At 48.7% G+C, this 17,400-nt stretch overlaps 1 protein-coding gene across 2 annotated transcripts in view; it reads left to right on the forward strand.

Moving 5' to 3' along the window:
* The first annotated feature begins 1,179 nt into the window (after positions 1-1,179).
* LOC102452942 (cytochrome P450 4B1-like) overlaps positions 1,180-17,400 on the forward strand; it is a 39,826-nt gene continuing 23,605 nt past the window's right edge. For both annotated transcript variants that reach the window (XM_006111448.5, XM_075935922.2), the window contains exons 1-4: positions 1,180-1,434; positions 8,960-9,104; positions 13,073-13,117; positions 16,881-17,008. In XM_006111448.5, the coding sequence (XP_006111510.1) occupies positions 1,225-1,434; positions 8,960-9,104; positions 13,073-13,117; positions 16,881-17,008 (528 nt within the window). In that variant the 5' untranslated portion in view covers positions 1,180-1,224. The remainder of the gene's footprint in view (positions 1,435-8,959; positions 9,105-13,072; positions 13,118-16,880; positions 17,009-17,400) is intronic.

Here is a 17,400-nt window from a genome sequence, read left to right on the forward strand (position 1 = left end):
AAACCAGCCAGAGGGAGAGCGGGACTGGCCCGGACACATGTAGATCCCAGGGTGCTGCCTGTCCCATGCACAGTCCCGGCAGGGCACATGGGCGAGTCCAGTCCCGGGGATTTCATCCCACGCTGGCCCCCCTCTACTGTGTAATTGCATACTGCCTGGTTGGTAGACACCCTCACACAGTGCGAGCATGTCTACCAGCCAGGCAGTATGCCACTACGTATTGATACTCATGATCATAATAAAAACTTAATTAGAAAACCCCGGACATTTTATCTGTCTGGTATTTTCTCAATTTGATTCCCAGACAGAAAGCTCAAATACCAGATTGTCCGGTTCAAAACTGGACACCAGGCAACCCTAACGGTGTGCGCCCTCCACCCTGCCCTGAAAGACTTGCGGCCCGCCCGGGGCAATTCAAAGAGGCCCAGGACTCCAGGCCCCATTGCAGAAGCTCCAGATTTCTTTGAATCTCCGAACCCCGGAGCAATTGCCCCCTTTGTCCCTCCTCCCCCCGTTGGCAGGCCTGTGCGTGCACAAACACACGCAGCGCTCCAGCAGCCAGTCCTTAGCAAATCGCCTCTGCCGGTAGAGCTCAGGATCGGATTGGCCCGGCGTGACCTGTATTTTGGGGGGGTGCGCCTCATGCCAAGTACCCCCAACGGGGGGCTGCCAGAGGAGCAGTCATTTTGGAAAATACTGACCACGGTGCTTGGTCCTGCCAGGGCAGCCTTAATTTGTTTTCTTTCTATGCCTGGGTTATGCTTGCATACTCATTTAATTACAGGCTTGCATACTCATTTTCCCACCGGCGTCCTGAGGCATTCAGTGCACAGGAAGGATGGTGCTCAATTAACCAACATTTCTCGTTAGCCTGAGCAAGGCGGGTGGCTCAGTGGGGCTGATTTTTCTACCCGACCTTCCGTGCTGTGCAATGATTGACCTAGATGCGGTGACAGTGTCACCTGCTTTGCAGCCTTGCCTGCAGCGATACAGTCCAGGAAAGACAGGCCAAGTTGTCACTGTGATGGTCCCCCCTTAATCTTCTCCCCTCCCCAGCCAGCTGCCTGGATTCTTTGCTCCAATAAAGGCTCTCATGATTTGGCAGCAAGCCTGCCTTGGAGGCTCTGCCTCTTTGCACCGCATTGGCTGAGGCTGCTGTTCATAAGTGCAGCTAAGGGAGGGGGGCCTGTCTTTCGGGGGGAATCAAACAGAAGCAGCAGGAACATGACAGCTGTGCTGGAGGGAGGATTGAAGCCCTTCTGGGCCTGGCTGGGAGTGGAGTTCTACCGGGTTTTTTACCTGGTGGCCGTGTTCTGCTTGACCTGCCTGCTGTTGAAAGCCATTCAGCTGTATCACAGGAAGCAGGAATTGATCAAAGCGTTCAGAAGGTTCCCCGGCCATCCGACCCACTGGCTGTATGGCCATGTCCACGAGGTAGGCAAAGGGATGGGTTTGCACTTCATGGGGCGGGAAGGGGGTGTGATTTAAAAAGGAAAACCACACAAGGCAGGGGACAAAGGAAAAAGCTTCCCGGAATGGAGGTGGAGAGAGAGAGAGTGAGAGAGAGAGTATATACAGGAATCTTACTGAAATAATCTCTCAGAGGGGTAGCCTGTGTGTGTGTGTGTGTGTGTATACATACAGGAATCTTACTGAAATAATCTCTCAGAGGGGTAGCCTGTGTGTGTGTGTGTGTGTGTGTGTATACATACAGGAATCTTACTGAAATAATCTCTCAGAGGGGTAGCCTGTGTGTGTGTGTGTGTGTGTGTGTGTGTGTATACATACAGGAATCTTACTGAAATAATCTCTCAGAGGGGTAGCCTGTGTGTGTGTGTGTGTGTGTGTGTGTATACATACAGGAATCTTACTGAAATAATCTCTCAGAGGGGTAGCTGTGTTAGTCTGTAACTTTAAAAACAATGAGTAATCCCCTGGCACCTAAGCCACTAACCCAAATACGATACTATCAGATACTATATATTATTGAAATAAATATGGTATGTCTTTGTGAACTCTGAGGCTATGTCTACATGGCAGCTCTATTTCGGGACACTGGAGGGATCTCAAATAGCTATCCTGTATCTTAACAGTAAGCCCGTTATTTTGAAATATAAGAGGCTCGCTATTCCGACATCCCTGTAAACCTCATTCCACAAGGAGTAAGGGACGTTTTGGAATAGCGGGTTATTTCGAAATTTGGCACTGTGCAGACAGCACCAAATTACGAAATAAGCTACAGGCCGTTCTCGCTATAAGTTAAGTTCCAAAAACCTTGGACTTATAGCGAAACAACTTAAAGCAGGGGATTTTTTTCCCACAGCTGACTTCCATTTGTGCAAATTCGGGGGAGGGGTTTGTGCAACTTACGAGTGGGGAATGCGAGGACTTATAATGCATCAGTTCCTACAAGCATCAACAACTTTAATGCGGAATGGAATTCGCCAGGCGACTTATAGTGGGGACACCCTCTATTTCAAAACTGATTTGAAACAAATCGCATAGCTTATTTCGAGCTACGGGTGCAGTGTAAATGCATGCAGAAGGAATTCCTCCTCGTGCCCCTTTGGCTAATATAAATAATTGGTAAGTCATGTATCTCACTATCCAATGCTTGCTCTGCAGTCATTATCTAAGGAGCATTGTGTATATAAGAACATAAGAACGGCCGTACTGGGTCAGACCAAAGGTCCATCTAGCCCAGTAGCCTGTCTGTCGACAGTGGCCAGCACCAGGTGCCCCAGAGAGGGTGGACCGAAGACAATGATCAAGCGATTTGTCTCCTGCCATCCCTCTCCTGCCTCTGACAAACAAAGGCCAAGGACAGCACTTCATCCCCTGGCTAATAGCCTTTTATCGACCTAACCTCCATGAAATTATCTAGCTTCTCTTTAAACTCTATTATAGTCCTAGCCTTCACAGCCTCCTCTAAAAAAGACACAGGCCAGTTCAAATAGCACAACAAAAAAATAATGGTTAACTGAGGGCAAAAGAAGAGGACACATCTTGTGTTCCCGGTAAGCTGCGTGCTTGTGCAGCCACTCAGGAGCAATTCAAATGCCTCCTGGCTGATTAGCAGAGCACCCACAGCTAGGTTGCAATATTTCTGTTGGTGGTGCCCATTTGCACATGCTTTGGTGCACATAAAATGTATTCTGCACATGGATGGGAAAAATCCACACATGGATGGAAAAGATTAGAGGGAACGTTGTTTGTGATGCCTTATGGGTCGGCTTTTCACCCACTGCAAATGAGAATACTTCATTAAAACCAGGACATCGACACTGATTTACACCCACTAGCCCCGGGTCTCTTCTGGTTTGACTAGGGAGTGAACTGAGAGTGAAAAAGCTGCAATGCTGTCCATGTGGTATGTCCTTTGCAGAAGGGCAGAATGCACATTAGAATCAGTTTTCCATACACGGCAGATAATGAGGCTCTGGGGCATATTGCTACCCCTGTTGGTAGAATTTCATTGAATCCATTGCCAAATGAAATGTATCATAGAATCATAGAACACTAGGACTGGAAGGGACCTCGAGAGATCATCGAGTCCAGTCCCCTGCCCTCATGGCAGGACCAAATACTGTCTAGACCATCAAGTAGCAGTGATCAGTTTGTAATGTGCCTGCACAAGCTACATATCCCACGCTCCGCAAGTCAGCACTGATTGTCATGGACCAGGGCATGAGCCATCAGGCTTTGTTGTCGGAGCAGCAGTGGTGAGGCCTAGTGGTCATTGCAGGAATCAGAGGCCGGGCACAGTGCTGGGGATGGGGAGGTCAGACCCAGAGCCAGAGATTGCGGCAACAGTCCTGGATCAGAGCAGGAGGGTGGGGACTTGCAGCTGGAGATGTAAACACTGACTAGCCAGCAACCTGCTACAGCTGCTAAACTTAAATGCAGAGATGGTGGCTTCTGGCAGCCGAAAAGGGGGCTGGCCCATCAGGTGATTCTGTCGTAGCCAGGACTGTCCCTAGTGGGGTGTGGGCTTGGGCAACCCCCCAGCGGCAGGCCCTGCTCAGCTCTGTTCCACCCCACCCCCGCTCTACCTCTTCCTAAGCTCCGCCCCTGCCCAACTCCTTGCCCAAGCCCCCGCCCCCAAGCAACGCAAGTCAGGGGATTCCCAGGGAGCCTGCACAGTGCGATAGCAGGGGTCGTCCTCCCTTCCCCCTGCATTCACCGTAGCAAGGGGAGCTGGAGCATCCAGCAACGTGCTCCGCTTCACCACACCACCCTCTCCCAGCCTGCTGCACTCCGCTTCTTCCTGGGGCTAGGGTGCTTGGCTTCCTGCCGCTGCAGTGAGAGCAGGCTGGGGGAGGGCGGTGGGACAGGGCGTGGTCTTACCCCCATGGCAATCAGTGCCAGCACCTGGTCTTTAATTATTATCTAGTGAAAGTCTGTTCTGAGTCTGCTCCACAATGCAAAGTGCTTACGAGCTCGTCATGTTTGAATTCCAAAGTTCAGTGTTTCTAGGTTAATGAGAAAACGAGGGCTTCCTTAAAGCATCGGAACACGTGTGAATCTGACATAGGATCATGCCTCCTTAGGAGATATGGGACCCCTGGAAGTCCTATTAAACTGGTACCGCTGAGTCCAACAGCAGGTGGGGAGGGGGGCAATTTTTTGAGAGATGTGATTGTATACAATTTAGCAACACACTAGTGAAATACAGGGCGTCCCTGCTACAAGTCGCCGTTCTGCAACAAGTTGACACTTGTAGGAACTGACGCGTTATAAATCCTCCCATTCCCCACTCTTTAAGTCACACAAAAAAAAAACCCCAAACACCACAATTTGCACAAATGAAAGTCAGCCACGGGGAAGAAATTCCCCACTTTAGGTTGTTTTGCTATAAATCCAAGATTTTTGGTATGTATCCTGAACTTATAGTGAGGACGGCCTGTATTTTAAACTAAGGCCCTGTAGACTAACACAGTAAATCCAGAAACAGATGGTACATACCTGGGGTTGGCAAATGCTTGCTAAGTGGCTTCATTACCCCTTGAATGGCTCTTTCACAGGCTCTGCTAATAACTTAAAAGTGACAAAGCCGGCCAGAGCTAACAAGATATTGTCTTGCAGAAGCAGGGCCACAGAACGTGGGTAAGAAGAGGCGGATGAGTGGACATTAAGACCCAGTGGTGCCCCAAATTTTCAGGTGCCCTCTGCCAGCGGTTCCCAACCGTCGGGCCACAGCCGCTCTGGAGGCTGGGGATAAGGTCAGGGTTCCCTGTAAGGTGCATGTAAATGAAGAATTTCAGTCCCACTGACCCCATCAGCTGAGCCTTGTTGCCACAGCCCCAGCTGCTCCCAAGGGGTGGGGTTGCCCCAGCCTTCCCTGTCCTGCCCCACTAGTAGCTGGGCAGCCACCATGTGGCCACATGGTGGCTGCCGGGCTGGAGCCTAGGCCGCAATGCTAAAAATAGCACCATGGCCCCGGTTCCAGTCTGGGCACACGCGGCAGCCACCTGCCACATGGCCTCGCCCTCAGAGCAGCTGGAGACGCAGCTGTGTGGCAGCTGCTGGGGCCCAGACCATGGTACTAAAAATAGCACCATAGCCCCAGCTCCAGCCCTGACTCACAGTGCATCATGCTCCGTGTACTGGGACTGGAGCCGGGGCCATGCTGCTATATTTAGTTCTGAGGTCCTGGCCCTTGCCGCCTCATAGCCCTGGCCCAACTGCTCCCAGAACCGAGGCTGCATTGAGGGGCAGCTGCCGCCGTGGCCATGGCTGTGTGGCAGGTAGTGGCTGCTGCTGGGGATTGGGGCCACTTGACCTGTGGCAGGTGGCTGCTCTAGCAGCCAGGGCCAGAGCTGCGTGACCTGAAACAGGAGGCTGGCACTGGGGGGATCTGGTGGGCAGGGTATGGGGGGACTCTAAGAGGAAGGGGGATGACAGACCTGAAGCCGGCTGTTCGGAGTGGCTCTGGGGGTGGGGCTTTTGGTGACATTTTCATTAGTTTCAAAATGAATATACAAATAAAATGTTACCAGTCTGCCAAAAGTTCGTGAATGGGTTTGCCGGTCCCCAGTATAAAAAAGTGGGAACCATTGTCCTAGGCAGCTAGGTATTCTCGGGATGGGTGAGGAGGCTCTGATCTATTAATGTCAATGGTTTTGGGTGAGGACCATAGATGCTACTATATTATTTACTATTTGTATTCCCTTTCCGCCTAGCAGCCTCAGTCGCAGACCAGGACCCCAAAGGGTTGGGTGCTGCACACACACAGAATGTAAAGACAATCCCTGTTCTAATGGGTGAATGCCTGGTCTACACTAGACCAGGCAGGTCAGTTTAAGGTACACCATCCAGCTACACAAAATGTGTGGCTGGATTTGGCTTACCTTAAGCCGAGCTGCTGCCATGCAGGAGGCCAATGGGAGCACACGCTCCGGTCTGCTTCCATTACTCCTCGCAAATTGAGGCATATAGGATGCCAGCAGGGGCTTCCCTCAATGTTCGACTTAGGAGGTCTACACTAGACCTGCTAAATCAAACGCTAGATCGACCCCTGGAGGTTGATTTTCTCCATAGTGAAGATGTACCCTGAGAGTTAAGTCTTGCACCTTGGCCAGGGGAATCCTGTATCCAGCCCTCAAGTTGTGGCTCATGCCTGATGCCACGTTCTGTATGTAAACCAGTGAGGTGGCTCTGCTGAAGTGAGACATACCAAGAATTTCTCATCAGGCGCAAATTGCTGTCACCAGAGATCACAAGTTACCATGAGCAAAAATTGATCACAACGAGCAAGTTCCTTATTGAGCTGAGCTTCTACCTGGTCTGCAGAACATGAGAATAAACCAGGCTGGTTCCTATCCCTTGGGTCTGATTCTTATTTATACTAACACCCCTGTATCACTCTCCAGCAACTTAAATGTATCTTTAATTTAACTTACACCAAGTCTACGGCCCCTTTGCATTGCTAGGGCTGTGCTAAGTGCCCCTCCTGTAAATAAAAATGAGGCCCATAGCTCCCCTACTGAGCAGTTACAATGAGGAGGGAAGAGAGAGAGGATGCCAGATTTAACTCCTTGCTTATTACGAACCTGGTGTTGCCTCCACAAATTTCTTTCCAATACCCTAGAAAATCAAGTCCTCAATGCCGCCATGGCTTTAGTTACTGCACCATGTTGTTTCATTGGCCGTTTGGAATTAGTGGACAAATGGATGACTTAGCTGTAAGACTCAGTTCCTCAGTGTCCGTGTGTACAAATCAGAGCCTATTTCTTTGTGAGTCTGTTTAAAAATGGAAGATGAAAGAGGATCCTCTGGAGCTGACAGGACTGCTCTGGCCTCGCCTTGGCATAAAGACAGCTTGTATAAGGCAGGTATTTACCTTTGTTCCAGAGAGTACAAAATCCGTGTTGATACACTTTGATAAATATTTATAGTACGGTCATGGATGGCGGGTGAAGGTCCAGCTGGGGAAACCAAGCTCCAGCCCCGCCCCTTCCACCCAAGGCCCCGCCCTTCAGGAACCTCACTGCCACTCCTGTGAAGCCAAGCCAAGCCCCGCCCAACCCCAGCCCGATTCTTCCTGGCCACCTGGAGGACTGGGGATGCCGTGCCACAGCTCCAGTCCTCTCCTGCAGCTAGGAAGTTGAGCTACTGTGTTCCAGCCCCAGCCTGCCCGGGTGGCCGGGGAGGCAGGCTGCCATGCCACAACCCCAGCCTTCTTGGATGGCCGGGGAACTGCAGCCCCAGCCTTCCCGGTGATCATGGATTGTAGCCATTTTTGGGAAGGCAATGCTTTCCCTTTCCTACATTACCCGCCGCCCGTGAGTACAGAATTTTATAGCCAATAGATGATTTACCCATCCAAGCTCTGTGGCATTCTTCCGTGAATGGCTCCCTCTCTCTGTAATGTCAGATTTTGGTGTAGTGAGTTAGGGGGATCCATTCTGACCTCAGAAGCCTTGCTTCGTGCCTTCTGTCAAAGCAGATCCATTGCGTGCAGACCCACCCAAAGTAGCATAGTTGAAATACAGATCTGTGGTCAGTATTCCTTACATCGGACACAAAAGTGACCCTGGCATCTAAATAGGAGAATCACAGTCAGTAAATCATAACCTTTCCAATGACACCTTACATGCATTATCCTGCATGAAGCATCTCTCAGTTATATCTCCCTGCACAACCTGGACCAACCTTATGGAATTAAGCCAACGCTTAGTGGATTAGGTTTGAGTTTTTTGGGGAGTTATTTATTTACAATGCAAAGGGTTATGTATTATTGTAGGTTTGTATGTAACATCGCTAGCAGGAGATGTGACTAATTCAAACTCTGGAGTCAAAGGACTCTTTTAAATAATGTGGCAGACAAGAATGAACTTTTGGCTAATCGGGTTTCATAGAAATTTCTAGGGGGAGATGAATGCAAATATAGTATCATAGAGCTGGAAGAGACCTCAGGAGGTCATCAAGTCCAGCCCCCTGCCCAAGGCAGGACCAATTCCAGCTAAATGAACCCAGCCAGGGATTTATCAAGCTCAGACTTAAAAACCTCTAGGGATGGAGATTCCACCACCTGACTAGGAAACCCATCTCAGTGCTTCACCATCCTCTTAGTGAAATAGTTTTTCCTAATATTCAACCTAGACCTTCCCCACCCATTATGCAAAACCCCAGCCTTGTGAAGCTATGCCCTGAGAAGAGAGCCAGTATCTGTTTATCTTCTGCTGGAATCTCTAGATCAGAGACCCCAGAGGTACAAAGGTCAGGCGGGTTTATTCACGCAGATTCTTATTCTGAGCAAAAGGTGTTCTGAACTTTTTCTTTTAACCAAAGAAATGGCCCTATGTGTGGTTTGAGGAGCTGATTCCTACTAGAGCCCCACCTGGAGTTTGAGGTCGGGGTGTGTGATCTCTGGTAAACTAACTAACAGAGTTCTTTAGGGTGGAGATTTTTCCAACCTGCCTTATTTGTGTCTCTCATTTCTCCTCCGCTGTTGCAGCTTCTACAAGAAGGGGAGGTTTTAAACAAAGTAGAGGCCTGGAGCCAGAAGTACCCGTATGCCTTCCCCATCTGGTTTGGGAGTTTCTCAGCATTTTTAAACATCACCCACCCTGATTATGCGAAGGTCTTATTTGCCAGAGGAGGTAAGGGATGGTACATCTCACTTCTGAATGATAGTACAGGCTGCACTGCTGTAAACTGGGGCTCTCTGGTCTCACAACATCCGTGGTTCGGCAGGGCCACGGGTTTTCCAGGATCAGAGAGTCCCACAGTGCTGTGGAGTTTGGGGGGAGCCAGGGTCCTCGTTTACTGCGGGGGGTGAGGGAGGCCAGGAGCCTGGCATGTTGTGGGGTGGGGGAAGTCTGGTGTTCTGTGGGGGTACAGGAGCTCAGCATGTGGCCCAGCATGCGGGGGGACAGGATCCGGGACGCTGCCGGAGGCACAAGTGGGTAGGAGCTGGGAAGCCCATCATGTGGCTCATTTGGGGGGTGGGAAGGGACAGGAGCAGGCACACGGCTTGTCTAGGCTTGGGGGAGGAGGGCAGAAAGGCCAGTGCATGGCCCAGCTGGGCTGCACGTAGGAGCCAGGAAGCCTGGTGGGGCAGCAGGGCAGGGGTCAGCAGTGGTGGGGCCAGAAATGACCCCCCTTGGTCCAGCAAAATCCCTCATCTGGGATCAGTCAGATCCCGAGGGGGCCGGACCAGAGCGGTCCAACCTGTAACGTGACTGCAAATGCCAAGCATAATTCCCAGGGAGCAAGCGATTCACAGCAAAGCAGAATGCCACAAAGCCGACGTCCCACAGAAATCCTGAGTCCTTTCTTCCTCATGTGGGCAACTGTCCGACCACGGCTCCATGCACAGCCATCAAGGGCAGCCCTAGACTAGCTGCCAGCAACTGGCGCCCTAGGCAAACCATGCAATCGGCACCCCCACCTCCAAACCCCTCAATGATATTGCGCCACCATTCGGCACCTCATTTAACCTGGCGCCCTAGGCAACCGCCTAGTTTGCCTATATGGATAATAACAGAGATTGCATTGCCTATCTCCTAGAACTGGAAGGTACCTTGAATGGTGATCAAGTCTAGTCTCCTGCTTTCTCAGCAAGACCAACTACCATCCCTGATGAATTTTTGCCCCAAATCCTGAAATGGCATCCGCAAGGCTTGAACTCACAACCCTGGGTTTAGCAGGCCAATGCTCAAACCACTGAGCTATCCTGGCCCCTGACAGCTGTATACCACATGCAGCTCTGAAGGACAGCCAGAGTACCATGGAACAGTTTGCCTGCTGTCAGGCCGGAGAGCAGTTACTTTCTACAGTCTCATACCACTGCTTCCTTAGATGCAAGTCAAACTATCTAAAGTGCTACATAAAAATTTCATGCTGGGGCCTGATCAAAGGCACACAGAGTCCGTCAGGAGCCTCTGAGTTTTAGAGTTCAAAGCCAGGAGGGACTAATAGATCTACTGGTGTAATCTCCTGTCTATCAAAGGCCATTAAATATCACCAGCTACCCCTACAGAGACCAAAGCCTTTAGTTAGACTACAGCATTTCAGTCCTCTAGTGACTCAGCTGTGTTCCGCGGACAGAGAAGAGGAGATTCCATGCTGAAATCCCCTGCAATGGCTGGGAATAGATTAGGGATAGGTCTAGAAAGCAAACTGTGCCCCATGTTACAGGGGAAAATGGAATCTCTGGCCAAGGAAATTCCTTACTGACCCCAAATCTTGCCATCAGTGCACCTGTGGGCATGAGCAAGTCATGCCAGGCCAGCCTCTAGAACGGTGTTTCTTAAACTTTTTATGACCGAGGAACACCAAACAATATTTTTTTTTATGAGGAACACCAAGGATTTTTTGTTGAGAAAAAAAAAAAAAAGGTCAGGGGAAAAAGGGTCGGAAGAAAGTTATTGAGAAAAAAAAGTCACCTGCCCCTTTAAGGGCGGCCATTTTGAATTTTGTTGTCCTCCGCGGCACACGTCCGACTGCTTTGCGGCACACCAATGTGCCACGGAACACTGTTTAAGAAACACTGCTCTAGAACAACCGTTCTCGGTACCCTCTCCGAGCTCAGGTCCGCCCCATCCGGTGTTCTGTATCCAGCTGTGTCCAGTGATTTCAGGTTTGGGTCATGCTGCTCTGATGTATGGTAGTGTCACGGGGCAGCGCTTTGTTCCCCCTTTCCGGGGGGACAGGACCCGTGTCCTAGGGCTGCCTGGGTCTACAGCCCACCGCACGTGCTCCCCCACAAGTGGTAGTCTGTCCCTACCCACGAGCTAGACGGCCACACGGCCAGAGACCATAATGCAAATAGGTCACTGGCCCTTTAAAGTAGGGCTGGGGGGAGGGCCCGAGGCCCAGAATCACTATTCAAGTCAACCGTGGGCCCACTGGCTTGAGTCTCTGTGGGCGCCAACTGCTGGCCCTTTAAAGCAGAGCGGAGCGGCTCACTGGCTGACGTCTCTACGAAAGCCAGTCTCCAGGGCCAGGCTGTCTATGGAAGGTCAGGCGTGGGCCTTTTAAGGCAGAGCCTGGTGACCAACCAGCAACTCAATAGCTAGCCCTCCGAAGCAGGGATGAGCGACTTGCTGGCCAGGGTGGACTTGCTATGAAAAGTCCATCATGGGCTCTCTAAGGACGGGGCCAGCAGCCTACTGGTCAGAGTCTCTATAAAAAGTCAATGCTGGCTCTATAAAGCAGGGTTGAATGGCCAGCTATTGCAAATCACGGGTGGGGCTGCTCCCCAGTAGGGGGACCCAGGCCCACCCTACTCCACTAGGTCCCGGCCCAGGGCTCTGAGTGGCAGGACAGCCCACCACTCCCTTGGAGGGGAATCCACCCGAAATGTGCCGAGCATCTCTGGGTGGGAGAGGCCGCTCTTGCACCCTCCTAGGGCCAGTTCCGGCGGGCAGGCTTCCCACGTGCTCATGGGGTCCCCTAGCTCCACAGGGGCTGCTTCTCCTTGGTGTTCAGCGCTGGGTATGTCCCAAGAGGAGGTAGAGCCTCCGCTGTCTTCCTGCTGGTTGGGAGCTCTCCTCTGAGGTCCTTCTCCTCCGGCAGTCAGCCCAGACAGCCTCTCCCAGGGCTTTTACACTGGGCTGCAGTCTGAGCATGCCCGGCAGGGTTGTGGGGGCAGGGCTTCTTGTGCCAGGGTAACGTGGCTAAGCCCTGTGAGTCAGTGCGGGGTGGCTCTCCCCGTCACAGGTCGCTACAGAACAACACACAGAACATGTCCATGTGCATTTGTGGAGGGGAAATACCTGTGAGCGTCCATCTCTAACCCTGCAGCCTCCGCGGTTAAGGCCGGTCTCGCCTCTCTCCTTTGCTCAGCAACCTCACAATGATGCTGAACTAGATGACTTACTTGGCATTGCCCAGGTCCGGCCCAGGGTGGGGGGCAATGCAGGCCTCCTGCTGGTGTTCCCCAGGCCCGGCTCAGGGCAGGGGGATAAGGCTGAGCCGGGGCCTGAGGGGGCAGCCTGGGATTCGGGGGTGAGATTTGGACTAGGGGGGGCCACTTACCTGGGCCAGTGACAGGCAAGATGATGAGCCCCGACCCCAGCTGGTGTGGCTGCTACCAGTGGGCATGTTGCTGTATAGCTGTTCCCTGCGCTCGCTGTCCCCAGTGGTGACTGTGCAGCATTGCATCCCTTCCATCCATCCCCTCCCTTTCCATGTCATGAAAAAGAATTGAATTCCAGGCGCATCCCATTTTCCTGCCACAACCAAACCCTGGCCTTGGTTTAAGTTAGGATAAGAGGAAGCTGCCTACCAAATTTGGTGGTTCTAGGTCTTACCGTTTAGGCATTCTTGAACAGACTCACAAGAAGATAGACACCTCTAACATTAGATAGATAGATAAGATGTGTGGGGATGGATAGATACATAGATAGATAGATAGATAGATAAGATAAGATAAGATAAGGTAAGATAAGATAAGATAAGATAAGATAAGATAGAGGTGTAACATTCATTCGTTATGCAGAGACGCCACCAATTTTGTTTCATTCACAACTGAAGTGTGCTGTGTACCTCACAGACAAACGTACAGTGCAATGAATCATTACTAATAAAGTACTATCTTCTCTTTCTCAATTGGCTTCCCTAGATCCCAAGGACAACGTTAGCTATCATCACTTAGTTCCATGGATTGGTACGTATATTTGTGGCCTCCTTGACCTTCTCGGCCAGAAATGATGCCAAGGCCAGTCAAGAACAAGCCATGGAGAGATGGCATTTCCCACTCCTCGGTGTGGTTAAGGCCAGAAGTTTTCTGAAATCATCTTGCATGCATTGTGTCTCAAAAAAAGGCGAAACTAGCAGACGCTTTTGGTTTAGATAAATGTGGTTGCGTACTGGAAGGTTGAGTTTACCGGGCTGAAATGAATAGTTTTAAATTGGTGGATACAAAGTAATTTTCTTATAAACATTACTAGCAGGCTACGTCTAGACTGGAATGATTTTCCGCAAATGCTTTTAACGGAAAAGTTTTCCGTTAAAAGCATTTGTGGAAAAGAGCATCTAGATTGGTATGGATGCTTTTCCACAAAAGCACTTTTTGCGGAAAAGCATCCACGCCAATCTAGACGCGCTTTTCCGCAAAAAAGCCCCGATCGCCATTTTCGCGATCGGTGCTTTTTTGTGCAAAACAGATCTGAGCTGTCTACACTGGCCCTTTTGCGCAAAAGCTTTGCGCAAAAGGGACTTTTGCCCCAACAGGAGCAGCATAGTATTTCCGCAAGAAAAAGCACTGATTTCAGACAGTAGGAAGTCAGTGTTCTTGCAGAAATTCAAGCGGCCAGTGTAGACAGCTGGGAAGTTTTTCCACAAAAGCAGCTGATTTTGCGGAAAAACTTGCCAGTCTAGACACAGCCCCCATGTTTAGTTAAAAGAAACAAGAAAGGGACTGCCGGCTCTTATGGGTTCTTTCTCTGTGACTTCCCCGATTTAATCGCCAGTGCTCTTTGATCACCATGGTCATGTCCAAGCCAAATAATCACAAGGATTAATAATAAAATGGGCAGACTAGTTAATGGGCAAGCCTAGTGGCTGAAGCAGGAGTCGGGCTTAGTGGTTGAACAGAAGTAGGCATCCAGGCATCAGAGCCAAGCTGGAATCAACAGCCAGGGTCAGAACTGGGTTATCTGCAGTGAAGCAAGACAGGAGAAGGGGCTGGGATCAAGCCATGAGTAGGAACTATGAAGCTTGTTGGATTTAAGAGCCAATCTGCTGACTCATCCAAGTAATAGGCAGAGTAGCCAATCAAGCAACCTACTACAGGCCAGCTGTGCTGGTTAGGTTGCCCAGAGACTAGCTTTTCTGCATGCTCTGATTCCTCACCGTAACTTCCGTTAGTCTCTTTTGCAAGCCTTTCCACGGTGAGTTTTTAACAGAGATTATACCCTTGAGGGATCACTCTTCCCTGGGTAAGTACATACCAAAATATATTGTTTTCCATCATTATTGTGAATTTCATATTAAAACACTTAAGTATCTAATAAGATCTTATGTGCAGCAAAATATTTGTTTAAGCCTACCTAGTTGTTAATTATAGGACAGATAATTTATAGCTGGGCAAAGTAAGCAATTTGCACTGAATCCCATGAATTCAAAGACAATGTTTAAATTAGTTTCTTAAACTTTAAAGAGCTGTTTTAGAACAGGCCAGCTACAACTATTAAGAATCCTAAATCCAACTGTCTCTGTTTACCAATGTCTCCTTTCCAGGAACCCAGGGTCTAATCTTTTGGGGATTAACAGGAGAAACAGTCATTTAAATTACAAGGTCATTTTAATCTTCCCATGAAATCATTACAAAAGTTTTAAACCTCTTCCCTTCAGGGATGCTGGATCAATTTGTATAGTGCGGCAGGGCGCTGAGAGCCACTGAACCAAAATGTAAAACTTGTGGGTGACAGAAACCACTTCAACCCAGGAGGTGTTCAACTTTCAATGTATCAACGATTTGTATTAGTCCGAATCTGCAAAAGCGGCGAGGAGTCCTGTGGCACCTTATAGACTAACCGAAGTGTTGGAGCATAAGCTTTTGTGGGCAAAGACCCACTTCATCAGATGCATGCAACAGGAGTTGGAAGTAACCAGTATCTTCTGTAACAACATCTGTGCCACCATGAAATATTCTCCATCTCTGGGCTTAAAGAATGAAGACTTTAGCATGTTTACAGAATAAATCAGTTTCAAGGAGGATAGTTCTAGAATTTCTTGTGTGGGTTTGAACCGAGGTTTCTCTTTGCAACGAAAAGGGGAGGGGCTTTGTAATAGGCCCAACTTATTTTGAATGTATTGCTAAGATAACACAACTTACTAGGGAGTTAGTTCTAAACCCCACCCCCCTTATTTCAAAATAATAAGCAGAACGTCTGTAACCCGTGAGTTACACGTTCACACGACCAAAACCCGATCGGGCTGGTTATATCAAAATCTGTACTCCTGCTTTCCTTGGAGAATAAGCTTATTTCAAAATAGTTATTCTGGGAGTTGTAATTTTGAATTTAGTTATATTGGAAGAATTTCCTAGTGTAGACATGCCCATGATCAGTTTTCTTCCTACCAGGGTTTAAATGGTTTTTCTATTTGAGACTTGGCTGTCCTTGGGAGTTAGATGCAGAAACCTTCTGAAATTTTCTTTGATTAGCTCTAATATTTTGTAGCACAATTAGCTAAACATGTTTGTGGTCATATTTTCAAGCACCCTGGTTATAACATTATGATAGTTATATGTTAATATTCAGCAGACAACTTTGTAACAAATTAAAAATAAGTTAATGATTTTCTTATCATTTTTGCATCAACACTTAAGTCTTGTGCCTTCCGCCCTGACATATTACTTATGTCATGTATACAAATGAGATTCCATGAACATATCTTGACTCCCCCAAGGACTAATGTGGGAGAAGCTCTAAAGATTCAGTTTGAAGAAGCAGCCAAAGGTTTGGTTACTCATCTGAGCTTCTTGGCTCTCGAAATCTGGCTGCAGATTTCATAAGAACGGGCTTATCCTTGAGGTTTAGGCTATTCTTTGCTTCTCATCCTATCAGGAAATTTGGGACTACAGTAAATGCAGAGAAGCATGAAAATGAACATGTGGTCAAAAGCTAACTTTACTGGAGACTGGTGAAAGTTGAGTTAGTTTCAAGTTCTGGGTGAATGTTCAAATAGGTTCTTATTTCCTCTAAACCTGGTCACCTATCCACTATAAAATCATCTGGATTATGATCCTGAAGAAATGGTGAAATCCGAAGATGAAGACCCTCTCTGCATTCTTATTAGTTGTTTGTTTTTATAGCACTAGAAAATATATTGTCCCAGCAAATAGGAATTGGACTAGATAGGTGTGTCTAGACTGCATCCCTCTGTTGGCAGAGGGATGCAGTGTAGGCAGGGCGACATTGCAAATGTGGCAGGGATTTAAATATCCCGTGCCTAATTTGCATAAAAATGGCCACCATGTTTTGCCAACTCAGCACTTTGTCAGCAAAAAGCAACAGTCTAGAGGGGGATCTGTCGAGAAAGAAAGCCTTTTTTGACAGATCCTGTAAACCTTCTTGCAGGAGGCATAAGGGATGTGTTGAAAAAGACTTTCTTTCTTGACACATCCCCCACTAGACTGCCGCTTTTTGCTGACAAAGTGCTGAGTTGGCAAAACGTGGTGGCCATTTTTATGCAAATTAGGCATGGGATATTTAAATCCCTGCCTCATTTGCAATGTTGACCTGCCTAATCTGCATCCCTCTTCCAACAGAGGGATGCAATCTAGACATACCCGATGTGACCAAACCGTTTCATCTCTGACAAAAGTTCTGGTGGCTAAGGATTTAACTATATGTATCAAAAATAACTGTTTGTGAGCTTTAAAATCTGAAATAACCTGAACCCCATTTCTTGTGTTCCCCCAGGGAAAGGATTATTAGTCTTACATGGGCCCAAGTGGTACCAGCATCGTAAACTGCTGACTCCAGGGTTTCATTACGACGTGCTGAAACCTTATGTGCCATTGATTTCTGATTCTACCAAAGTGATGCTGGTAGGAATGCTCACAGTGATTACCATATTTATTATGTTAGTTTCTCATCCTTGCTGGGTTAAAGGCAGAGGGATAGATCAAGAGTTTCTTTGCTGTACAGGTTGAATCTCTCTAGTCCAGCAGCGTCAGGACTTGACCAGTGCTGAACCAGAGAATTTGCTGGACCATGCGAGGTCAATATTTGTCTAGCAGCATTACCAACATTTCCATTGCATCCTGGGCTCTTAACAGATATTGAGGGGTAAATTAGAGCTAAATAGAACAGAACACAGAGGGTACGTCTAGACTACATGGCTCCGTCAACGGAGCCATGTAGATTTGTTGTTTTGGCAAAGGCAAATGAAGCCGCGATTTAAATGATCGCGGCTTCATTTACATTTACATGGCTGCCG

This window comes from Pelodiscus sinensis, chromosome 9 (genome assembly GCF_052426305.1).
Source record: "Pelodiscus sinensis isolate ZL-2025 chromosome 9, ASM5242630v1, whole genome shotgun sequence".
Classification (NCBI taxonomy): domain Eukaryota; kingdom Metazoa; phylum Chordata; order Testudines; family Trionychidae; genus Pelodiscus; species Pelodiscus sinensis.